Genomic DNA, 26,423 nt, shown 5'->3' with positions numbered 1-26,423 from the left:
CCTATATAAGGGGGTGCCAACTTGCATGGTTTTCCACTTGGGCATTAATGGTTACACAGGTTATAGAGAGCTTTCTTCCTCATAAAGCCCCATGGTCTACCTTCCAACAGTAAATAAACTTTCTTTAGACACCTCCTAAGTACACAAAGGGGACGCGGGTGACGCTGTGGGTTAAACCACAGAGCCTAGGACTTGCCGATCAGAAGGTCGGCAGTTCAAATCCCCATGACGGGGTGAGCTTCCGTTGCTCGGTCCCAGCTCGGGCCAACCTAGCAGTTCAAAAGCACGTCAAAGTGCAAGTAGATAAATAAGTACCGCTCTGGCGGGAAGGTAAACGGCGTTTCTGGCTCGCTGCTCTGGTTCACCATAAGTGGCTTAGTCATGCTGGCCACATGACCCGGAAGCTGTACGCCGCCTCCCTCGGCCAATAAAGCGAGATGAGTGCCACAATCCCAGAGTTGGACATGACTGGACCTAATGGTCAGGGGTCCCTTTACCTTTACAAGTACACAAAGGGTGTATTTTTGTTAAAGAAAGGTTGCCAGAGCTTGATGCAGTTACAGCTTTTAATGTCTTGGCAGTGATTCAGTAATTTTAGACTCTGGACTTAATGGTTTTACGAGGTTCTTCCCCAGCATTTTAGATGGCAGTATGTAATCTCTTACTTCAGGATTGGTAAGCCAACTGTGCTGCGTTTGAGGGCTCTCCTACTCATTCTGCTGAGCATGGTCCTGGACTTGTACCCCACGAATCCTACTCTGCCAGCACCACCACAGCCGGCAGCAAAATCTAGCGTGAAGATTAAAAAAAAAGACATGACACATTTGAACACTTAACATTTGTCTAGCAGGAATCTGATCCAGTTCTCATTTTAGATCCTCCCACAAGTCTCTGGCTTGACATGCCATTCATGTGGCAGAATGAAAAGCAGGCTTTGGATTAAGGTTGCTTTCTTCTGCTCTGCATTTTAGATCTCTGGTTGAAGAGGAAGACCCTCACATGAAAGTATCCATTGGGAGCAGCGACATGGGTGTGTCTGCCCATCTACAATCATCAAAGGCAGGAACCACAAGATTTTTCACCAGCAACACTCATAGTTCTGTAGTACTCCAGGTAAGTTGACACCATGATATGAACAACCAAATCATCCTTTTGAGAGTTCCTTTTATTTCACGGGTGCTTCTCTGACAAGTTCTCATTGAGGTTGAATGCCTTATCTCTCTGTTGGTGTGCTTTGCCAGTGCCATTGCAGCCATTTGTAATTAAGTACAGTCATACCTTGGGTTGAAGTTGCTTCAGGTTGAGCGCTTTTGGGTTGCGCTCTGCGGTGACCCGGAAATAACGGAACACATTACTTCAGGGTTTCGCCGCTCACACATGCACAGACGCTCAAAACAATGTCACGCGCATGCGCAGAAGCGGCCAATCGCGACCCATGCACGTGCAGATGCGCAGACGCGGGTTGTGTTCTCTTCAGGATGCGAACGGGGCTCTGAAACGGATCCCGTTTGTATCCAGAAGTACCACTGTACATAGTTGTACGTTTGTTGCATTTATGTAACCCTAATAAAAATTATTATTATTATTATTATTATTATTATTATTATTATACCCAAGGTGATACTTAAAAGTAGTAAAAACAAACAAATGGTATTAAATACGAAAGAAGTGAGTTCCTCACCAACCCATGGTCTGCTTGGGAGCTTGAAGGTATGTGCTCCTAACCAGGGCTTCTTCTCTTCTGCCTTCCTACAGGGCATACAAATCTTAAGTAGCCGCATGGAAGCAGGGAGGTGCCAACTTCTGCCCCAACGGTTCTCTCAGACTAGTGGTGGTCTCTACAGTAGCTGATGATATATGCTTTTCCTCTTCTGCCTTCCTTAGGGCACATGGGTACCTGTTACTTGTTAGCTTCTGAAATTTCTTCTCTCCCTCTTCTGCCAATTAAACATTCTGATCAGATTAGCAGCAGCAACAGGAAACCTGACCTTTTGCTAGAATTAAAGGAGACAACAGTGTGTGTTTGACATTGTGCGAGCAGAGAGAGCCATTTGCCCAAGAATCACACATGGATGCCTTCCAGGGAATCTGCCAAGGGAAGCGGTCTCTCAGTGTTAATATTTCGCTCCTACTACCTTTTTGTTCCCTTGGCTCAGAGCATGTTTCGACGGGCAATTCAATTTCATTATCCGTCAGTGCACTGTGCTGGAGTCCAGACACATCCTGTGACCATGGTTATAGTAACCGCCTGCTGCTGTTACTGTGTGGTCTTTGACTTGCATTTCAAATAACTGTGAAATGAGGCTAAATCCCACACCTTGGATAGGTCGCATTGCTCTCTCATTGATTTAATGGAGGAAGAGAGTTAGTATTGGGATGGAAATATGCCTGTGTTCTGGGAACTTGCTCCAGCTGAATGTTCGCATTGTGCTCTGCTGATTTTTGTATTAGAAATGGAATGTTGCAGGTATAGCCAAAAGCTTTTGTGAGGCATGTGTGGTTCTCAGACAGCCTAAAACAGAATGAAAAGAATTTATTTATTTTATTGAATTGGTATACCGCTGTTCATCCGAAGATTGTATTTGCTTGTATTTGTAAAAATACAAATGAGAATGCAGAATACATAATAAAACAAAAAACAAAACAATAACCCCCCTACCACAAGAATCCCTTAATGTGCATGCATACTAGATTGGGGCTGAATAAGACTCTTCCTCCTACCTTTCTCCACTCCCTCACATAGAGGCCCTAGAGGAAATGATGATGGTTTGGGGCAGTTCAAGGAAGTAAGTTGCAGAAGGAGCTCCTAGTGTGTAGGAGAAATTGGCAGGTATGGGGGAGAGAAAGAGAATGGAATAGCAGTGCCAGCATCTATCATTTATATAGCACTTTTGTTGTTGTTTAGTCATTTAGTCGTGTCCAACTCTTCGTGACCCCATGGACCAGAGCACGCCAGGCACTCCTGTCTTCCATGCCTCCCGCAGTTTTGAGCACTTTAGAGCGCTCAAAATACTTCACGTGCATCTCTCAGTAATTGTTAATGGCAGCCTAGTGGCTGGGTTTGCATTATTATTTCCCTCATATTGAAGATAGGTAAGATGAGGCTAAGAGAGAATGGCCTGCTTAAGTCTTTTCTAGTGAGTTCATGGTGAAAGTGGGTTTTAGACCAGGGATTTTCTGTTCATAGCTTGGATTTGTAACACACATACCACCAGAGCTAGAAGATGTCTCTCTTGTCCAACCTTGGATTATCATAAGTTGTGGACCTGTAAAGTGGACTTGGAAAGTGCTGTTGGGCTCACATTCTGCTAGGGACCAAAATAAGTCTTCCTAATTATATGAAGAAATTGAGTTTGTGCCCTGTGTAAGCATCTCTGCATTCTGGCAACTTGTTCTAACCTGAATCCTTTTCTTAGCGGGGGAACAATTCTGCAGCATCTTCAATTTTACTTTGCAACTAGCGAAACCATTCCCCCACCCTAGTCTCCTTCAAATCAACAGCTTTTAAGTGATTATTTTGCTTATACTGAGTAAAAGCTAATTCTAGGGGACTGAGTACCAGGGACATTCCTTCGGGTTGCAGTGATTATCAAATAGTGTGAGGCAAGAGAGACTTCTGGAGGAAATATAGCTAACTAGTGATAGATTGGCATAAATAATTATGTGGTGATTGGTGATAGCCAAGACATAAATCTTGGTTGTCATGCCTTCTCTTTTGAGAGAGGAAAATAAGGGATTAAGTTCACATTTACTGAAGAAAGCTGTTCGTCACAGTGGAGACAAGAGGTTTTTGGATGTGGGGAATGTCTTAGAGCATGGGTAGACAAACTAAGGTCCGGGGGCCGAATCCGTCCCAATCGCCTTCTAAATCTGGCCCGTGGACGGTCCAGGAATCAGCATGTTTTTACATGAGTAGAATGTGTCCTTTTATTTAAAATGCATCTCTGGGTTATTTGTGGGGCATAGGAATTCGTTCATTTTCCCCCCAACATATAGTCCGGCCCCCCACAAGGTCTGAGGGACAGTGGACCGGCCCCCTGCTGAAAAAGTTTGCTGGCTCCTGTCTTAGAGCGAGGAACTGCCAGACACCACATAATAGCCCTCAAGTCTAGCCCTCAGGGCATCAGGTCAGCGAAACCTCACTTTCAACTACTTCTGAGATTGGGATGAATTACCCAAATTGTAATCTGTCTGCCAGTTAATTTTCACCTGGAACATGAATTGAATGTTGGCATTAGAAGAGACATTAATTAACATTAACAAACAGACTGAAAAAATAATGCAAAAAGTATATCTATTTGAGATTAAGAAAGTTAACAAACGGATAAGGTTGCTCTGCTGGTTAAGAATCGTTACTTTATATTTTAACTCTCTGTCATTTCTGTGGGGTGCTGGTGGCAGAAGACAAACTACATTTCTGAGCATGGGAAAGCACTTTTTTCTTAAAGAGAGAAGCTTTTCAAGGCCCAGACTGTTAAGGTGGAAACTAACAGAACCCAATACGGCAAATATTGTTGGTGTGATTTGGCAATTATTGAATGAGCAACTGAAAGAGCTCAGAGCTGAGATGCATAAAATGGTGAATGGAAATGGATCAGAGAAAGATCAGACCAAAGAAAACACAGGATCTTTTGAAAAAATACTGATTAAGATCTGCTGGGACATGAGAGTGGAATGGTAGTAGATGATGGAATGGAGAAGATCTCCACACAGTTGCCTGGAGGAGTGAAACAGGCAAAAGACAGAGTTGTGATGCTGGGGAGCAGAACGAAACCATGGACAGAAACATTAAGAAACATCCTGATATGGCAGAGATAGAGCTGAGAGAGAAAGGATCCTGTGTGCAAGTTGGAGTGAATTCAGAGGAAAATGGCATCCGGCGATCCTTATGGAAAAAGAGTGGAAGAAGCAGAAATGGAAGGAACTTTATTTCCAAATTAGGGTGGGAAATCATGGCCAGCAGGAAATGGGATTGGAAGAGATGGAACTCGGTACTATTTAATGAATATACAACAAGTAAATAACTATGGATTATTATTCTAATAATGGATAATAGAATTTATTGGAGATATAACTGTTATATGGGGCTGGTGGAAGGCTGTTCTTGACATTTAGCGATAGTAACAATTGAAGAGCTCCTTTTGAACTTTTTGTGTGGAAAGGAAAATGAATGGACTTGAGATGCCTGGGGTTGAAGATTGGGAAAAGGCCACCTAGCAGATTGAGGAACAGCTGGATATTATCCTGGAATACAGCTGGATATCATCCTATGTGTGTGTGCGCGCAGACACACACACACACACACACACACACACACACATTTGACAGACTGAGAACTGGAAGTTCTATTTACTTATTTCTCTCTCTCTCTCTCTCTCTCTCTCTCTCTCTCTCTCTCTCTCTCTTTCTCATGATCTTTATTTCTTGTGCTTTCTTTTTCTCCTATCCACCTTACATTTGCTTATGCTTGGCTTTCCTTTTTGAGGTCCTCTACTCTGGGTATTGCACAGGAAGGTAATGGATAGAAGGTGAAAGACCCTGTGTGAGAGTCAGGGAAGGGAAGGTCTCCCAGGGTGGGAGGCTGGGAGAAGAAAGGAAACCGTCTAGGTGAGAACTGGGGAGGGTTCATCCCCTTTTCATGTGAGACAGGGGTAAGGATCTACCCCAATAGAGGACTTTGTATTTTTCTCTCTCTTTTTTGTTGATTTTATAAATATTTAGATTAAAAAAATAAAATAGATTAAAGTAAAAAAGAAAATAGTGTGGGACTTATTTGAACCATTGTGGAGTGGTTTTTCTATTTTGCAGCCCAGAGAGCTCGTTCTTGCAGCTGGGTGGAGCTGTTGATGCCATATTTTCTCTTGTAGGGTTTTGACCAGCTGCGAATAGAAGGTTTGCTTTGTGATGTGACACTTGTGCCAGGCGATGGTGACGAAGTGTTTCCTGTTCATAGGGCAATGATGGCATCTGCTAGTGATTACTTCAAGGCCATGTTCACAGGTACAGTGGATAGCAGTGATAAGGTGCATTCTGCATTTTAAAAAAAGTTCTGCCACGTAAGAGTGTGTTTGGCATGAATTATTCTTGTGGTGTGTGTTTATCCTGTCCAGCTAATGGTTATGTGTGAAGTGGTTTTATCTCTGGAACAAGAAATTTTATAGGGGAAGTTCTTTCAAGCTTTAACTATATCTTATCTAAATTTTGTTCTCAGGTGGGATGAAAGAACAAGACTTAATGTGCATTAAGCTCCATGGCGTGAACAAAATAGGTTTAAAGAAGATCATTGATTTTATTTATACTGCAAAACTTTCTCTCAACATGGACAATCTTCAGGATACTCTAGAAGCTGCCAGCTTTTTACAGATATTGCCTGTGTTGGACTTCTGTAAAGTTTTTCTTATATCTGGGGTAAGATATCTTAGGTTATTGCTCGGTTTGCCTCTTTTTTATTTTCTCTGTTAAAATCACAGTAAGTTTGTCAGCCTGAAAGATTGATACAGTTGGGACCAACGCAGGAAATTCAGTAGTTCTGTAGCACCCCTGATATGTGACCTTGATTTAAAAACTTATAGCAAATGAGAGTTCACCACCTTTCAAGCTCTTGAGGAACAAAAACTTATAACCTGCCCCTTAAATTAAAGCACAATTCCATCAGGTAATGATTTGCCTTTCATAGAGAGATGGATGAGAGCAGGTTTTCCACGAGTATCGTGTGAAACGTATTGATGCCCAGTAATTTGCCTCATGCTTTTATCATTCAGGATTCCAACCTTTGGGGCTTTGCTGTATTGTTGGGCCGGCTGAATGTTTAAGGCATTTGTCAGGATTTCAGCTGAGAGAGATCTGAAAGTCCAGGTTGTGAAATGTCCTCTTGTGCCAAGACAGGCATTTTCTATGTCTGGAACAGCTGGGGTTTGTCACACTGAGAGGTGCTATGCAGGTTTTGTGTCTCCTGTTGTTTGGGTGAGAGCATCTTGCACTTACGTAAGGTCCTTTATCTCTGATTTAGTTGCACATGGGCCTAGAGTCCTCATTACTATTAAATGAGTTGTGCTTAAAAAGCCAGTGACTTCTGTGCCATTTTGCATATTGCTTGCAAAGTGCCCTGGGAGATGGGGTGTGTGTGGAATGACATTGACTTAATGTGCAACTATTAAAAAATGGCACTCATGGATTTTTAAAACATGCGTCTTACAATCAGTGTGAGAGAAAGCAAATGGCCCCAAAGCTGTATAAGGAGAAAAAGGATTGTGAAGCACTTTTCGTGCTGAGGGTTATATGGTCTTCTGTTAAGAGTTATGTAATCCTAGATCCTGCATTGTATCCAGTGCTAGTTCTACTCAGAGTAGACTTAATCTAATGGACACAACTAACTTAGGTTACCTATACTAACTGAGTGGAACTTAATGTGTTTAAGTCCTCAAATTTCCCATTAGAGGTCAGTCACTTAGGATTCCAATTCTGAAGGCAGTCTGAAATCTCAGATGAAGAAAACGAAATATAAATTCTGGTTGCCTGGACAGTGGGGTCCAGAGGACAGCCAAGAGGTAAAGAACAAACCACACATTTTATCCCTGGGTTTAGCAGTGAGGATACAGGATTATCTGTGCGTTGGTTACGCTTGCAAGCCCATTAACTGCTGGCATCTCTTCCTTTTTCAATTTCTTTCTCAAAATTTCCCAACTGCAGCTCTGTTTATATGGGACTGCTGTCATTAGTTATCCTATCTCTCTAGCTTTTCATTTTAGCTGCAGTTGCTGTATCTGACACTCTTTGCCACCCTTCCCTGTGCGTCTAAGCTCTGCAGCAGAGAGGATTCTGCCACATTACAGGAAAAACTATATTCAATTTTCCTTTCCCCCTCTTTGCTAGTTCTTCAGTAATAACAGAATGAAGGCCCTAAAGTTGCAAAAGGTTGCAGCCCCCCCCAAACAGTATTTGGACCCATGGGTGGGGGAGTTCTGTGATCACCCTCTCTCTGGCCTTCTATGTTTCTTGGCAATAGGGATGGGAGGACGTTGCTTCTCTCCTTGGACTCAAAGCACATGCTGGAGTTTTCACCCATTTTTCACCTTTGCTGGCTAGCCTGCCTGCATCTGTAGAAATCTCCAGGAGAGCGAAAGCTTTGTGTCCTCTGGCTGGCAGACTTGACAGTAGTAGTAGCAGTAGTAGAAGTAAAGCTTTGGGAAGAAGAGTAAGGGGTGCAGAGACATGGGTGGAGGACGTAGGATGCAGCAACCTGTAGCAGAGCAAAGAGTGCAGAGATGCCTATGGGTAGAAGTAGCCTGGGGTGCAGAAAAGAGAGCTCTGTGTTTGAAGAGAAGAGATGCTCAGAAGGAGAGCTAACAAAGATGGAGGCACAGCTGTGCATAGTGTTCAGTGGGGTGCAGAGAGAGGGGAAAGTTAATGGAGAATAAGTTAAACAGGAGGAGTTAACATGCCACACTTAGTGGCTTAGTGCCCACCTGAGTGACTCAGAATGGCTTTCAGTGATTTGGGTGGTGCCCTCTTGTCCTTTGCTGGATTTTTGTTTGGGGTGTTGTGATCAGTTCTAGCAGTGCTGAACTGCTCCATCATCCTCTCATGGAATAATTACTTACCCGTTCAGCTCATGTTTTTCTGTATAAAGCAGTGGTGTGAAACATCATTTCACCAGCTCTTGGGATGTTAAAATCCCTTTAAAAATGATTGTCCTCCAAACAGCCAATCATGAAAGGTTGCTCATCCTCTTCTTAGTTTTAAAAGCAGGCTGCTGAGGTTGAGTGCCTTCCCCCAGCCCCACATGCATCCACCTAGTGTGTGTTGTTGAATTCTGCAAATATAATTTTGCCCGAAGTGCTGGACATGAACTGGATTCTGAGATGTTGGTTATATTCATGTCCAGCATTCTAATGCCTTGCTTGGCGTTCTTGTTAAAACTTTAAAGTGTACTCTGATAATTTGATGGTATTTCTCAAGCTGCACTATATTATTGCTGTTTCGCCTTCCGTCCAGTGCATAGTTAGACTATTACAGCTGCATAAGTAATTACTTGTAATAAAGTTGTATGGAAATTGAAGACTTCTTAAGCATGCATGTTTCAGATTTTTGCTCAGTCTCAAGAGCTTCCTAGCAGAAACATGAAGCCATGTAGCAAGCTAATCTAATAAGATAATTCAAATAATTAAGGAGAACCCAATCAGTTATACTCTTCTGTTCTGTGGGCCTCGTGAGCAATGGCCAATAGTAATTTGGTAATTTACTGGGAATCTGTCAGTTGGGAATGAGAAAGCTAACAGCATGCTGTAATGCAGGAATACAGTGGTACCTCAGGTTACATACGCCTCAGGTTACATACGCTTCAGGTTACAGACTCCACAGGTTACAGACTCCACTAACCCAGAAATAGTGCTTCAGGTTAAGAACTTTGCTTCAGGATGAGAACAGAAATTGTGCTCCGGCAGCGCGGTGGCAGCAGGAGGCCCCATTAGCTAAAGTGGTGATTCAGGTTAAGAACAGTTTCAGGTTAGGTACGGACCTCCGGAACGAATTAAGTACTTAACCCGAGGTACCACTGTATAGTTGAATAAAATCCACCATAACATACTTCCTTGGGCTCAGAGAAGTGGTTCCTAAAGCATATTGGATTTTAAGAAAACAACAAAATTACATCTCTTGCACTCAAGAGAGTTGCAACTCATAAAAGCGGGGGCTGGAGGGAGAAAAAATTGGAGGAGAGCCAGTTCTTCAGTGCAAGTAAAAAGTGCCAGTTATAGGTTTTAGAGGGGTAGCTGAGCCATCAGTCCCAGAACCAGAAGGACCCCTGATCCCAACAGCTGAAGAGCTGCCAGGTAGGGTGGCTTCCTGCAGCAGGAAGGAGTAAGTGTGAGGTGTGAGCTGTGGAGGATGTGTGGCCTTTAATGACTTGCTTTATTTATAAAACTGTTTATAGCTCACCCTCTCATATAAAACTTCAAGGCAGTGTATAGCAAAAGTATAATAGAACTTAAATGCATTAAAAATTTTTACAAAGCAATAAGAAATGACTGGCTCATCTTGAAGGCTCTTAAGAATGTCATGGCCGCAGCCCCAGGAACCAAATGCAGGACTTTGTCCTGGGAGGGCAGAAGAGGAATCACAGAACTGTAGAGTTGGAAGGGACCCTGAGGGTCATCTATTTCTACCCCTTTCAATACAGAAATCCTGCTCACATCTGTCCCTGGCTGGGCTTGAACCACTAACCTTCTCATTCAGCCAGACACGCTGACCCATTGTGCCACAAGGTGCTCCTGACAGAGGAAGATCTTTGGTTCAACCCCTGGCATCTCCAGGTACAGCAAGAAAAGACTTGTTTCTGAAACCCTGGAGAGCTGCTGTTAGTGTAGACAGCAGTGAATTGGATGGGCTAATGGTGTGGCTTGGCATAAGGCAACCTCCCATCTTCCCACAATAATGTCTATTTATACTTTATATGGACAGTCTCTTTGCACATCTCTCCACAGTCTAGCTGGGTCCACACTTGCACACACCAATCCAAAGAAATGTACAGTTTGTGTAAAACACACTGAGTATAGTGGTATGTCTACATTAGCAACCCTTGTGTTACTGTAATGTGCAGGTGAACATAAAGCCAGAGCTTAAAATGGAGGAAGTGACTTTTCTCTTCCTATCATAGGTTTCCTTAGAGAACTGTGTCGAAGTGGGGCGGATTGCCAACACGTACAACCTCACAGAAGTGGATAAATATGTGAACAACTTCATCCTCAAGAACTTCCCAGCACTGTTAAGTACTGGTGAGTTTGTGAAACTCCCCTTTGAGCGCCTTGCCTTTGTCCTTTCAAGTAATAGCCTTAAGCATTGCACGGAGCTGGAGCTTTTCAAGGCTGCCTGCCGCTGGCTGCGGTACGAGGAGCCACGGATGGAATGCGCAGCAAAACTCATGAAAAACATCCGGTTCCCTCTGATGACTCCGCAGGATCTTATCAACTACGTCCAAACTGTGGATTTCATGAGGACTGACAACACTTGCGTCAACTTGCTCTTGGAAGCCAGCAATTACCAAATGATGCCCTACATGCAGCCAGTGATGCAGTCGGAAAGGACGGCCATCCGTTCGGACAGCACTCACCTGGTCACGCTAGGGGGAGTGCTCCGGCAGCAGCTGGTTGTCAGCAAGGAGCTGCGGATGTACGATGAAAAAGCACACGAGTGGAGGTCTCTGGCACCTATGGACGCTCCCCGCTACCAGCATGGCATCGCTGTTATTGGGAACTTTCTCTATGTTGTTGGCGGACAGAGCAATTATGACACGAAAGGAAAGACAGCGGTTGACACAGTGTTTAGGTTTGACCCTCGGTATAATAAGTGGATGCAGGTGGCTTCTTTGAACGAAAAGAGAACCTTCTTCCACCTAAGTGCCCTCAAAGGACATCTGTATGCTGTTGGTGGTCGAAACGCAGCTGGTGAGTTAGGTAAGTCTTCACCTTGGTCCAAAAAATCCCCCTTTCCTGACTTGTACAGCAATAATTATTTACTGTTGTATGCAAATAAGAACTAATTCGTTATTTACTTACTTACTTACTTACTTACTTTCTGTATTTGTATCCCACTCTTTGTCTCCAAGCAGCTTAAGATGGCAAACATGGTTGTCCTATTCCTTATTTTGCCCGCCCCCCCCCCCCACAATAACCCTGTGAGCTAGGTTAGGTTGAGAAGCAGTGACTGGTACAAGATCACCCAATGAGTTTCATGGCTCAGTGGGAGATTTGAACTCCAGTCTCCCTGGTCCAAGTCTGGCCCTCTACCAGTATACCACACTGGCACCTTGTTTTTATTTTTTAATGTTTTTGGTTGTAATGTGTTAAGAAGTGTGTATCAGGAGATTATTATTGAATTACCAAATCCACCATGCCAAAATATAACCCATGTGTTCACCTCTACATTCGCCATCTGATTTGTAAGGACAATGAGGTGACATTGTGAAATTCTGCTTGTGGAATTGTGTTGGTTTCTGTGAGACAGTGGAAGTAATTGTGCAAATTGCACAATCCTGTGGATGTCTACCCAGAAGTGAGTCCTAGTGAGTTCAGTGGCCCTTACTCCCAGATGTATGAGTAAAAGATTGTAGCCCAAGATTCCTGTTTCTGCTCACTTGGCATCTCCTTGATAAGTGCAGAATGCAGACAGCTATGTATATAATGAAATTGTGCAGGTGAAACCACCCACGTATTCTATATCACTTGATGATGTTCCTCATTTAATTTATTCTTACTTGATATGTCCTGACACGGAGTTCTTGTCGTAAACAGTTACCTTGGATGTTCTATGGATTGCCAAGTAACCGCACCGATTTTCTGTAAGGAGCCAGATCCATTTGTATGAAAATCAGTGTGTGGCTGACTGCGCTTTTGATTCTGTGGCTGAAATGCTCCCCCTTCTTATTTAATTGCATCACAAGTTATTTTTCACTTTTATTGCTGCTTTCATATATATTTGCTGCAAAAGGGTGGAGAATTGGCATGATCTTTCTCTTGCTGTCATAAAAGAAATAAGCAGAAGGGACAGGGGTACATTTTCATTACATTACATGGCAGGAGAACAATGGATTTGGAGTTCACTTTTTTGGTGCAAAAGCATAGCAAGCAAACACATGTGGGACTGACCTCGACCTACAAGAGTGCAACTTTGAACTAATCCTATTTTATCACTTTTCATCAGTGAAAGATAATATGCTCATTGTCAGTGCTGACCTTCAGGGTTTTCACAGCTTCGATGTCTTGAGTCCTCTTTCCAACAGAAGCTGTTCAGATGGACCCCACTTTGGATGGGAGAAGCCTTCCCCAGTTGGATACCCTCCAGATATTTTGGACTACAATTAGCATAAGAAAATAAGAAGAGCCCTGCTGGATCAGGCCTGTGGTCCATCTAGTCTAGCATCCTGTTCTCACAGTGGCCAACCAGATGCTCATGGGGAACCAGCAAATAGGATTCAAGCAGAAGAAAACTTTCTTTTCTTATGGTTTCCATAAGCTGGTATTCAGAAGTATTAATACCTCCATATACAGAGGCCGAGCCAAGCCACCATGACTAATAGCCAGTTATTGCCATCTGCCCTGGCCATGCTGACTGGTGCTGTTGAGAGTTGTAGTCCATAACATCTGGAGGGCACCAAGCTGTAGAAAGCTGGTTTTGAACACATTCTTGGAAAATAAATATATTTGGATTCAGCCACGAGTATAATCTAGGATGGTTAGATGATTTGAGGGCTATGTTGTCACTTGAGGAGTGAGTCCCCTGACTATGGGCATGCCTTGTCCAGCTAAACTAAGCTGGGGGGTTTCAGGCAAGATGTGTTAAGGGCAGCAGGTGTGTGTACCTGGAGTCCCAGGAACACTGCAGAGCATTCGTCTGTGCTGGTCGGTTGCAACATAGCTGGAACTAGTTTATTTATATATCATGTTTTCCAGAGATACCTTTGTGCTCAGAATGGTTTGCAGAAAATAATCAGTCTAGATAAAAAAAGTCATAATAAAATAAAAGGTATAATCTCACTATAGTGAATTGCACCTCTTTATTGTGTAGCCAAAGGCCATCACTAGTCATACATAGAATAACGCCGTGGAAAGTGGAAAACCTGTCAAAATATGATTACAACAAGCTAACTGCATTGTCTGCTGTAATATTCGACGCACATCCAATATTTTTAGCTCTGTAACACACAATTCAACCATTAACAAATCATTTTAAATATAGCAAATCTCAGTGAGCCTAAATAGGTTAGTTAACAATATCCAGTCCTCTTGCATCCCAAAGCTGGTAGGTGGCCTTAGTGCCTAGTAGCTCCCCTCATAAACTTTTATACCTGGACCCAAACAGCCTGAAAACATTTTTGAAAGCCCCTAAGGCTGAAGAACTGGGACGCAGGTGGCGCTGTGGGTTAAACCACAGAGCCTAGGACTTGCCGATCAGAAGGTCGGTGGTTCGAATCCCCGCGACGGGGTGAGCTCCTGTTGCTCGGTCCCTGCTCCTGCCAACCTAGCAGTTCGAAAGCACGTCAAAGTGCAAGTAGATAGGTACCGCTCCGGCGGGAAGGTAAACGGCGTTTCCGTGTGCTGCTCTGGTTCGCCAGAAGCGGCTTAGTCATGCTGGCCACATGACCCGGAAGCTGTACGCCGGCTCCCTCGGCCAATAAAGTGAGATGAGCGCCGCAACCCCAGAGTCGGTCACGACTGGACCTAATGGTCAGGGGTCCCTTTACCTTTAAGGCTGAAGAGTGTGGCAAAGCTTGTAGAAACAACCAGCCTCTGATAGTGAGTGCATGGTGTTTCTCTCTTCAACAGGGTGATCAAAGAACTGGTTCATACACTTGCCACCTTTATGACATGGAAGAGCAGACCTAGGTTCTTGTCTTAGACCATGCACAGACTTGATGGTTCTGCATTGTGGCCCAATATCTGCAGTTATTTAAACACACACACACACACCCACACACCCGGTGATAGTGGGAAGATTATGTGAACTGGCTTGATACATGCATGGGATTTGCGTGCACAGTCCCTTTCTTACATGCTGAGATTTGTACATAGTGGGTGGGAGGATAGTGCCAGCTCCCTCATACTAAAAAGGAATTGCCAGCTTGGTAAGGGTGTGAATTGGGGCAGTTAAATCTACTGACTCCCTAAAAGACTAACTGCAGAATAGGTTTTTGTGCACATGCTTATATGTAAAGCAGCTTAGTGATACATGCAGTATACACATGTTCAGAATGTTACTGTGGGAATGTTACAAACTGACCTTAAAAGTTAAAGAATGTGTCTTAGCAAACGGGAATTGTGTAAAATTGACTTGCTCATCGCTGTCAAAAGGCACCTTACCACAAGTGCAATTGTTATTAGTTTTAATGGATAAACCACCCTTAGTTCTTATTCAAATGAAGAACTAAGTGTCGTCATGTTGTGAAAACGGCAGTCTTATGCAGCCTTATAGGATAACATGATGCTGTAAGTATAGTCCACGAAAGTTTATGCCATAATTTTCTCAGCTACCCCTCTGCAAATGTGTTGTCAACTTCAATTTTGCATTCTGTCTGTCCACTAAAGGTGTTTTGCAGAAGCATGGTGACCTGATGAATGCACATACACTAGGTTCTGTGTGTTACTTCTATATTTTAGGAGTCTCCCAGTCAAGAAAGTGATCAAATTTTCACTAGCTGTTGATCACTAGCTCACTTACTTTCCTATATGATTTTGTGCTTTTACATTTTTTCTTGTTCTATTATAATTCACACCGCTTTCTTGTGCTAGCTGAAAAGTGATACATAATCCCTTAAATAAATAAATAAATAAATAAATAAATGTTTCAAGTTGGAGGGTCAGGTTTTCCCAAAGCCTGCATGAAGAGACTGTGTTCTTTAGGCTGCAGAACACTAACCTCTGCAGAGACCCCATGGTCTTTGCACTAGGTGTTCTGATTGCATTTCTTCTGAGCTGCTATCATAGTTGGAGCCATCCCTCTGTATCAGTATGGTATTGTCAGTCTGCTCTTTTTCTTATGGAAGGTGGCTTAGCGCCCAGAGTTCCTGTGATAAATCCTTAGGCTGTGTATTCCTACCTGAGGGCTTAGAGCAGATTTGTATTGTAAGCATTGGCTGCACATGGTGGGTTGTGTGAAGTCACAGAAAATGGGGATGGGTGGTAAGTGGGTTTCCTGCGCAAGGGGTGTGTGTGTTTAAAACAGTCCTTGCAGAGCTACGCCATCTGTGTCCTTGCAGAAAATGCACCAGCTGTGTGAACTGATCTAGGGTTTGGGTTGGAATGGAGTTGAAATTATTGTGGTCTGGTAGACCTGTGAGCACCAGATGTGGAGACGTATTCCAAGTGACTAGCAACTATTTTACCTTTTGAAAATGAAGTGGGACCGATAGAGAGAATGAGATATTTCGGATAAATGTAATCTTAGCTCCCTGGTATTTTTCCAGGGCACTGTCAGTGCAGGTTGCCCTCCTCCAAATTGTTCATTAAGTGTAGATATCAAATTGCTATAATATAGAGAGTCGACACACAGAGATTATAATGCCTGTGTATTCTACAAAAGGAGAGAGAACCAAAGGAGGCACAAAATGAGCCATCTTGAAATCCTTAAAAAATGAAAACCAAACCAGGACCACTAATTGCTCCACTGCTACCTATGAACAGAGGGAAGCCAGAGGAGGCTTGCTGGGTTTGGTTTTTGAACATCAAAATCTATTTGGCATTCACAGTTGTGAAATAGAAGTGATCTCTGGCCAAGGGTGCTAAATATGTGATCCAGCAGGGAGGGGGATATGAAAAATAAAGTTTTTATGTCCAAGCTAGAGTCTGAGAATAGGTCTTTGCTTAAAAGGAAAAGTGGGAATTTCTGTTTGAATATATTATCTGCCTTTACACATGGCTCCTAGCAAAATATCATATTTTGTCTTATTTTTCCAGATAGCCTAGCTGAAACAAAGCTTTTAGCAGGCACTTAAAACTGTGGAAGAAAAGTGCCTCCATAATATTCATAATTAAGCACTAAAAATATGTTTCTCACAGACGTGGAGCAAACATGTGTTCTGTGGAGCATTCTATGATGCAAGCCACACAACGTGAAGTTGTAGTCCTTTGGATGACAGTGCACATTCCCTTCTTTGCTCCTGTGAGTCTATATTTCTCTATGTCTCCCTCCATAGAAATTTGTGAGGGGAGGAGTCACAGTGAATGACTGTGGATGATGCTTCAAATTAGCTGTAGAATATGGTTTGGATTGTATCGTTTTAAATTACAGGTATGTGGTTGAAAGGCCACGACCTTTTTTTCTTTTTAAAGAAATTCTCAGCATTTAGAATAGTAGCATATAAGGAAAAAGGCTTGTCTAGAACCTTGTCTGCACTTTTTCTGAGTGCAGGATTTATTTATTTTTTCGTTTTACCAGTGGGTAGCATCTGACGCCATAGAATTCTGATGCTTTCTGCTATGATATCCCATGAGACGTATTTATATTTGAATGCCCTTGCCCTCACAGTGGTGTATGTAAAGGCCAATGTGACTGCATATGACTTGCTTTTGCAGTTTTGATTTTTGCCCTCTGTTAAGTGGATACAACTGTGTTGAAGCTAAGGAGGTCACACACTAGGCGTGTGTTCATTAGTCAGAAGCAAATGTCAGGCCTGGTCGTTGTCCTCTTCAGATCACCACACAAACGCTTCTTGTTCTTTTATAACTTTTTATTGCGTATTAACAAAATAATCTTATAAACAGTTCTTAACTATTATTCCTCAGAGTCACTTCTTTCAGATACCTTCTGAGCTCTGCTTCTCCATGACCAGCCACCCTCAAAATGGCGAAGGCGCCCTTCCCTTCGCTTTCCCGCTCTTTTTCCTACCCTCCTGGGTAGAGCTGGCCTGTATCTCCCCTCCTCCCAATCTGAGCTAGAACTTAACCCTTGCCTTTCCTGGGAACAGCCGGTCCCTCCCTGTTGTTCCTCTTGCTACCTTCTATTAGATTCATTGCTCTCCTTCCCCCCTTGGGGAATGCTTTCTCCCTCTGATAAACTGAAAACTTCTAACTCTTCCCTGACAGCAAACATAAAAGGAAGGTTTCTGTATGTCTGCATTCATGTCAGTAGCAGAAAGAATTAGAAGTATAAAATAATGGTGGTTCTGAAAGGCCGTGAGTGATTGCATTTCCCATATTGAAATACCATTCAGCAGTTTGAAGTAGAAACACCAAATCACAGGGTCACTTAATGCACCTTGTTGTGCGGAGGGCTGAGTCGTTCTTCCCTGAGCAAGACAAAATGGCTGGTGCTGAAGAACTGCTTCATAGCTATCTAGCACCTGCGTAACCATCTGCCTTGTTCTGTACAGGATGTTCCTTATTGCTAAAACAAATCAAACAACAACAAAAAACACCCTACTCTGTTAAAGCCTCATATTAGATCTCTTCGTTTTCTCCTCCCCCCACTAAAAACCTGGACAAGATTGTGCTTTTGGTAAAGCTACTGGTAATTTTTTTTTGTCAGCTGCTAATTGGAATTATTTTTTGAGCATATTTTTGCAAAATTGTGGTGCCTATTTGTGCTTTCCGTCTCCTCTTCCCAGATCCTCAGTATGTAATGTAATGTACCTCCGTTATCCTCTGATGAAAGGTGATATAGAAATTTAATAAATAACGACAACAACAATAATAAAATGCATTCTCTAGATTAAAAACTCAAGAATACAATCAATTTCAGTACCAAGACCCAAACCCAGCCTAAAAGGAAGGCTAACACTGGCCGCCAGCAATAGATAATTTAGCACATGAAAAGAGTTGACAGATATTAATGTTTAATATCAGAAGGCCTGGAATAATAGAAAGGTCTGCTTCTGGAGCTAAAAAGACACTGAAGTAGGTGTTAGGGGAACACCTCTTAAAAATGCATCACACGTAATATTTTATTTAAAGTGCTTACATGCTATCTTTCAAGGCAAAGCCCTAGCAAGATGCCTTACAAATGATAATTAGATGCTTATACATAGCGGGAACCTTGTGTTTCCAAACATTGTTATGGTATAGTCCAACTGCAATGGTTCTTGCCTAAGCCCCCAGTGACCTTCCTTTTAGTCATCCACTTGTGATCTGTACTGTTGACAACCAGCATTATTCCCCCTCCCCCAGTACCTTCCCCCTGCTCTGGTTCCACCTCCCACCTGGGTTGGTCTGATGCATAGGTCTGTGAAACATTTGTTCCAAAGATAATGATTTCAGGATTCGAACAGCACTCCCCTTCCAGGTATGATTAGAGTTTAGACTGCCTTCATGCTAGATCTAAGTAGAGTGGAGGGTAATCCGGGGGGAAAGAAAGGGAGAAATCATAACCCAGTGGGTTTTGCTTTTAAAATGTCTCACTCTGCTCATTTGTTGTTGCTTCTACATAGCCACAGTGGAATGCTACAACCCAAGGATGAACGAATGGAGCTACGTAGCAAAAATGAACGAGCCTCACTATGGCCATGCCGGAACAGTGTATGGGGGGCTGATGTATATTTCAGGTAAGCCTTCCTATTACCACCTTCTTCTTCTTCTTCTTCTTCTTCTTCTTCTTCTTCTTCTTCTTCTTCTTCTAAATTTGTATACTGCCCATCATCCAACAATCTCAGAGTAATAAAAACACATAATAAAAACAAGAACAAAAGAAACCAATAATCCCTCCCTCCCACAAAACATTTTAGAGCATACAGGATGTAAATCAGCCAAAGGCTTTGTTGAAAAGTAATGTTTTTGCCTGTCATGTAATGGTGCATAATGAAAGTGCCAGGCAAGATTCCATGGGGAGAACACTCCACAAATGGCCTGTTATTGTGCTGGCACCCTCTGGACCTCTCATGGAGAAAGCACACAAAGAAGGGCCTCCAACGATGATCCCAACAATAAATAGGGGGGAGGCGGTCTTTGGGATATTGTGGTCCTGAGCCATTTAAGGCTTTATAGGTTAAAACCAGCACTATGAATTGGACCCAGAACATAATTGGCAGCCAGTCCAGTCAAGCCAGGGTCAGTGTAATATGCTCAAATGGCCTTGACCCAGTGCGCAACAAGACTGCTGAATTCTGCACCAGCAGAGGTTTCCAAACTGTCTTCAGAGGCAGCCCTACGTATAACATGTTGCAGTAATCTAACCTAGAGGTTACCGGAGCATAGACAACAGTTGTTAGGCTATCCCTGTCCTGATAGGGGCGTAGCTGGGACACCAGCTGAAACTGATGGAAGGCACTCTGCTGAGGCCAGCTGAACCTGAAGCAACAGTAATGGATCCAGGAGTGCCCCTGAGCTATGTGCCTGCTCCTTCAGAGGGAGTGTAACCCCATCAAGAGCAGGCTACCTCCCACTAACAGTGCCTCAGTCTTATCTAAATTGAACTTCAATTTGTTGGCAGTCTTCCAGTCCATTACTAAGACGAGACAACAGTCCAGCACATCCACTGCCTCACCTGCAGATGTAAAGGAAAAATAGAGTTTTGTGTCATCAGCATATTGCTGACAATGTACAGTGGTACCTCGGGTTACATACGCTTCAGGTTACATACACTTCAGGTTACAGACTCCGCTAACCCAGAAATCGTGCTTCAGGTTAAGAACTTTGCTTCAGGATGAGAACAGAAATGGTGCGGCGGCAGCAGGAGGCCCCATTAGCTAAAGTGGTGCTTCAGGTTAAGAACAGTTTCAGGTTAAGAACAGACCTCCGGAACGAATTAAGTACTTAACCCGAGGTACCACTGTACTCCAAAATTCTGGAGTGCTCTGGACATCTCTTGAGATTCATCTGCTACAGCAGCAGAGTTAAGATACTGGTGGATGAAGCAGATCTTACTCCAAGCCAACCTAGCATTCGGCAACAGCATTCACAGACCCATGGTCTGGCAACCATAATTCCCCAGGTTGGAGGAGGGGCTAGCGCACGGCACAGTCACCAACAGCCTGTGCCCCTTACCTGGCCTGCCCCGCCTCCCACACCTTCCCTCCCCCTGCCCCGAATCATGGCAAGTAGAGCCTCCCCTGCTCTTCCCAACTCTTCCCAAGCACATCCTATGCCTCAACAAAAAACCCAAATTAAGAAACCCACAAGTTAAAAACCGTTTAAAAACATTTTATTATAAAACTTATTACTTCTGAGTGAGATTGCTCCCCACTACTCCCATAGTTTTTAAAAAATGTAATTCCAGTAACCTGTATCAAGATCGTTTGCTCTTTCCAAGCAGTGGTTTCTAATGCCCCCCAGAAATCCTAATTTCCTTCAAAACTGTTCCAAACAGGACATGCTATGACATCTTCAGATTTAATTTTAGATACAGTTATCTCAGGTGGCAGGTGATTATTTTCTGAAACAACCTCCTTAATAACTTATTTGTGTTTCTTCTTCTTAAACCTTCAAAAAAGGGTTTATTAGGAAATCACAAACTCAGCCACCATGCTGTCTCTAATCCTACAGGTGTCTCTATTGTAAGAACTGACTCATTTTGACTGGGATAAGTTGTACCTCAGGGAGGCCTAGCAAATCCAATGCATGTTAAGATAAATACTGCATCTTTGGGGTAAACATCAAGAACTTTGAAGTCTAGCCAGCGTATGTAAATCATTGCATCCTTCAAACACGTCATCAGAGGGAGAGAGCAGCCTACAGAGTCTGTTTTGCCTGATTCACATCAAAACGCTGTGATTTTAAAAACCTATTTTAGTTGGCAGCAGTGCAGCAGTTAGCTTATTCTCTCAGTGTTATCAATTCTCTGAACAATTGTCTCCCCCAGAGAGGGCTGGAAGCCAGAGGAGCATATGCCTCCCGTCTGCCACATGCACCTGTGTCAGAGTGGAATGCCTAGGGTGGGGGCCCCAAATCCTTTCAGCTGCCTTGTTCTTGGATCAGTTTTTCCATGAAAGAAATGTCTCCCTCCCATAGCAGGCTGCAATCATGAGTACTGTACTGCTTCCAAGCGGGGTCGAGTTGATGGCACACGTACTTTGCATTCAGAAAGCCCTTGCTTCAGTCCTTGGTATCTCAAAGCTAAAAGACATGGGTGGCAGGTGCAGAGAGACCCCCCTTCCCAGCCTTAGACCCTGGAGGGCAGCTGCCAATCAACTCTGGGCTGATCCTATAGAAGTCTGTGTTGTTTCAAATGAGTTTGTATCTACCTCTGGTTCTAGCAACCTACTCTGGCTGTGGGTGTTTTTGGACAGAATTAGGAATCCTGCTCTTTTGTTTTTAGCAGCATCTTCTACAGAGAATGCCATAACAGCATAAAATGTGCCACAGAACGCTTTATAACTATGGCGGCGAATGGTCTCACAGCTCTCAAGGTCTATGCAAAGCCCTTTTCATCTGGCATAAAATATTAATTTCTGACCATAAATGAGAGCTTGGGGTCATAGTGGATAGCGTGATGGAGATGTCAACCAGGTGTGTGGCAGCCGTTAAAAAGGCAGATTCCATGTTAGGGAAAAGAACTGAAGAGAAAACTACCAATATCGTAATGATATAATACAAATCGATTGTGCAACCACATTTGGAATACTGTGTATGGTTCTGGTGGCCTCACCTCAAAAAGGATATTGTGGAGTTGGAAAATGGCAACAGCATGATAAAGGGAATGAAGTAACACCCATATGAGGAAAGGTTGCTGCATTTTGGGGAATGAGGAAAAGTGAGTAAGACGTAACATAATAAGTTTGTAAAATAATGCACAGTATGGACAGAGAAAAGTTTTTCTCCCTCTCACTTGACACCTAGAACTCATGGGCATCCAACTTGGATGGCTTTAAAAGAGGATTGTACCAAATTCATGAAGGATGAAGTTGTCAGTGGCTGCTAGCCAGGATGGCATGCGCTGCCTCCGTGGTTGGAGACAGCATTGCTTCTGAATACCAGTTTCTGGAAACCACTGGAGGAGGAAGTGCTGTTGTACTCAAATCCTGCTTCTTGGTTTCCCACAGGAATTTGGGTGACCACCGTTAGAACAAGATGATGGGCTAGACAGGCCACTGGCCTCATCCAGCATCATCTTATGTTTTTAGTCTTGCACTTCATTGTAGGGAGTTGACAACAGGTTGACAGAGGCATGTTTTTAGCACTTGTTTTTAGCATCTTCAAGTGTGTCTGCATTATTTTTTGTGTGTGTTTTGATATTTAGTTATTTAATGCATTTATTGCTATTTGTGTATTTATTAGAAACTTTTATATGTAGCCCTTCATCCTGTTTGTATTTTAGAGTGGTGTACAACCAGTTTATATCACAGTACAAATAAGCAGTAATAAAAGTAGACAAACAAAACTTAAGATATACTGAAAGCTCAAAATGACTGGGTGAATGAAAATAGTTTTGCCTTAATGCTGGAAAAATTGCAGTGTGTTTAAAGCTGCTTACAATGTTGATGTATAATAGATCATCAAATACTTTTTTGTGTACAAAACAAACTAATCAACAAAGTGTTAGGAGCAGAACCCAGCAAACAATTTTTTTAAAAGGAAAGAACCTATTCAAGGACGAAATGGTAAACATTTTTAAAGCACGCAGAAATAAATACAGTTGGCATCCGTTTCTTGGGGGGTTCTGTTCCTGGCCCCTCTTTGCATCAGCAAAGCATACATAAACGCATCCCTGCCCTGTTCTGCTGTTTTAGTGATGTGTTTAATGACATTTTGGTCACTTCCGGGTTCAGTGATGTGCGCATATGCACGATCACACATCATTCAGTCGTGCATTAATCGGTCATTGCCTGTAAATAAAACTCTGGCAAATGCCTGAAGGTTAAAGTAGAAGGGGCCCAGCAGATCTCCATGAGGAGGACATTCCAAATCACTGCCTTTAGTGTCCATATGTCTGATCTCACCTATTCAAACATGCCCCTCCATGGTCCTGAATGGGGTAACTATGCCCTTGAAGGACCAGGTGCGCAGCCTGGGAGTCATTCTGGACTCACAGCTGCCCATGGAGGCGCATGTCAATTCTGTGTCCAGGGCAGCTGTCTACCAGCTCCATCTGGTATGCAGGATGAGACCCTACCTGCTCGCAGACTGTCTTGCCAGAGTGGTGCATGCTCTAGTTATCTTTCGCTTGGACTACTGCAGTGCGCTCTATGTGGGGGTACTTTTGAAGGTGTCTCAGAAACTACAACTAATCCAGAATGCGGCAGCTAGACTAGTGACTGGGAGTGGCCGTCGAGACCATATAACACCGGTTCTGAAAGATCTGCATTGGCTCCTAGTACGTTTCCAAGCACAATTCAAAGTGTTGGTGTTGACCTTTAAAGCCCTAAACGGCCCTGGCCCAGTAGACCTGAAGGAGCGTCTCCACCCCCATCATTCTGCCCGGACGCTGAGATTGAGCACCGAGGGCCTTCTGGTGGTTCCCTCCCTGCGAGAAGTGAGGTTACAGGGAACCAGGCAGAGGGCCTTCTCGGTATTGGTGCCTGCCCTGTGGAACGCCCTCCTACGAGATGTCAAAGAGAAAAACAACTATCTGACTTTTAGAAGACATCTGAAGGCAGCCCTGTTTAGGGAAGTTTTTAATGTTTAATGCTGTATTGTGTTTTTAATATTCGGTTGGAAGCCGCCCAGAATGGCTGGGGAAACCCAGCCAGATGGGTGGGGTTTTATTTATTTATTTATTTATTTATTTTCCCCGAAAGACTGGGAATAGCTGCTACCAGTCAGTGTGGACAATATTGAGCAAGATGGACCAGTTGTCTGACTCTGTAAGGCAGCTTTCTGTTCTTCTAACTGTTGATCTCATTAGCATTCCTCTTACATGAGGTGTTTGCTTTTTCTCCCCTGTCCTAGGAGGCATCACCCATGACACTTTCCAGAAGGAACTAATGTGCTTTGACCCTGACACAGACAAATGGATTCAGAAGGCTCCGATGACCACAGTTAGGGGCCTTCACTGCATGTGTACTGTCGGTGACAAGCTTTACGTCATTGGTGGAAACCATTTTAGAGGAACCAGTGATTACGATGATGTTCTAAGCTGTGAATATTACTCGCCAAGCCTAGACCAGTGGACACCAATCGCTGCTATGCTGCGCGGTCAGAGTGATGTCGGGGTGGCTGTGTTCGAAAATAAAATATACGTTGTGGGAGGATATTCGTGGAATAACCGTTGTATGGTGGAAATAGTCCAGAAGTATGACCCAGAAAAGGATGAGTGGCACAAAGTCTTTGACCTCCCAGAATCCCTTGGAGGCATCCGTGCTTGCACTCTGACAGTCTTCCCTCCCGAGGATAATACAGGCTCACCATCTAGAGAATCACCTCTTTCGGCCCCTTGAGACGTGGCATCGCTGGACTTACCATGTTGTCGCTCCAATACCACTGCACTGCATCAGGGATTCGCCTATTTGTCTTCAGTAGTATCTTACAAGGCTTACCCTGAAGCAGCTGGCACAGTAACACAGTTGGGGGTGGGATGTAACAAGAAGATGGGCGTCACTTGTGGGGTTTGGTCTAGAAAGTTTTATCGAGTGGACAGCCAAGTGCCAAGCAAAGTGAGGTTTTATTGTTTCATTTTGTTTTTTGAGCCAAACGCTTAAAAAATGAGGTATTGTCTTAGGAAAAGAAAAACCTTTGCAACAGGCGCATAGATGTTCTGTACTGGGTGCACGGGTCACATAGATCAAGAAGCCGTGTAAGTTGAGCCAGTGGGGGGGGGGGCGGGGTGTGTGTGCAATGAATGGGGAACCTTGTTTGCTAAGCCCTGTTGCTGGAGGACCATCTTTCCTCGCTGCACCTCTGGAGAGAGGGGGAGCCCCTGATGCACACAACTTTTAGCAGCTATCTGGCCTCAGCTACCTCCCTCTTCTAATGGAGTATTTCAGACCTGTTTACTGACCTGACACTGGAGGTGCTTTTCAGAGGATATGGCAGACAAGAGAAACACAGCCTTTTTGAGACCATTAATAGATATACAATAAGCAGACCCTGAATCTATAAACCAGGGTTGTTGTTTTTCTAAATAACATATTAAGGGGTTTTCTTTTCCTTTTCCTTTCTGAACCTCCACATGCAAAGTGAAATGTGCTGGAGATTTGTAATTGTGTTTTTACTTTCTGTTCTCTTCCTCCTTTCCTTTCCTCTGCCCCGAAATAAAAGCTCTGATTCATCATGGGAGCCTGAGCAATTCATACATTGGAGGGAGGGGGTTTGGTTCAATTGCGCAACCCAGTAGGGTGCCTGTACTAGATTTTGGGGTAAACAAGGGCTAGAATCTCTTAATTTGAAGCCACTAAAATTTTGAGCAAATGGTTCCCTACTTTCCCCTCCTCCTCCCTCCTCCCTCCACAACCCCCCTCCAAATACCTTTTTGTTGGTTAAGAGAACTTGCTTCTTACACCTCTGTATAAAATCTCAGTTAATATATGGTTGTTTAGCACAAAATGCAGCTTTTACAGAGAGCTGCTTTTGCTCAGAGAATTCAGACTACCCTCTTTCTTTTGTTCAATAAAATCTTTAACGGCAGTTAGTTGGGTGGTTTTTTAATTTTTAATTGTTTTAAAGGGCTCATTAACCTTCTCTCCCTTCTCCCACTTCCCTGTTGCCAGGAAACGTCTGTATGTATCTTTGTGTGTGGGTAGCACAACCTGCTGGGAAGCCAATTTTGTAAGCGCTTCCAAATTTTGGGGGGGAGAGCAATGCTTGACCTACTTTTCCAGCAGCTCCCCTGGGAAGCCCAGGCTGAGCCCATTGTGAATTCTGTGTCTGCAAGGGGGTGGGGTGGGCACTGGGGCTGAAAAGTTATTCGCAGAAAGCCGGTTTGGCTGAGCTTAATAAACCACCCCACAAGGTGGAGCAGAATCTCTGGGGCATGCTTGGAAGAGGCTTGTCAGCTGTGGCTTTGAGGCACACACAGGGCTCTCAAGTGGAAAGGCTAGAGTTCAGTGGCGGGGGGCACCTCCAGGTTGT

General features: G+C 43.6%; 1 protein-coding gene across 10 annotated transcripts in view; it reads left to right on the top strand.

Annotated features, from left to right (window-relative positions):
* Positions 1-25,979, top strand: part of KLHL13 (kelch like family member 13) — a 71,475-nt gene extending 45,496 nt beyond the window's left edge. For 9 of the 10 annotated variants that reach the window (XM_053374751.1, XM_053374747.1, XM_053374749.1 and 6 more), the window contains 6 exons: positions 972-1,113; positions 5,868-6,000; positions 6,212-6,408; positions 10,655-11,450; positions 18,914-19,027; positions 24,306-25,979. In XM_053374751.1, the coding sequence (XP_053230726.1) occupies positions 972-1,113; positions 5,868-6,000; positions 6,212-6,408; positions 10,655-11,450; positions 18,914-19,027; positions 24,306-24,793 (1,870 nt within the window). In that variant the 3' untranslated portion in view covers positions 24,794-25,979. The remainder of the gene's footprint in view (positions 1-971; positions 1,114-5,867; positions 6,001-6,211; positions 6,409-10,654; positions 11,451-18,913; positions 19,028-24,305) is intronic. The other variant, XM_053374753.1, reaches the window with a different exon arrangement.
* The last annotated feature ends 444 nt before the right edge of the window (positions 25,980-26,423 follow it).

The sequence above is a fragment of the Podarcis raffonei genome, chromosome Z, assembly GCF_027172205.1.
Source record: "Podarcis raffonei isolate rPodRaf1 chromosome Z, rPodRaf1.pri, whole genome shotgun sequence".
In the NCBI taxonomy this organism is placed as follows: Eukaryota; Metazoa; Chordata; class Lepidosauria; order Squamata; family Lacertidae; genus Podarcis; species Podarcis raffonei.
The sequence above is the reverse complement of the archived record's forward strand: the minus strand, read 5'-3'. Positions and strand labels throughout refer to the sequence as shown.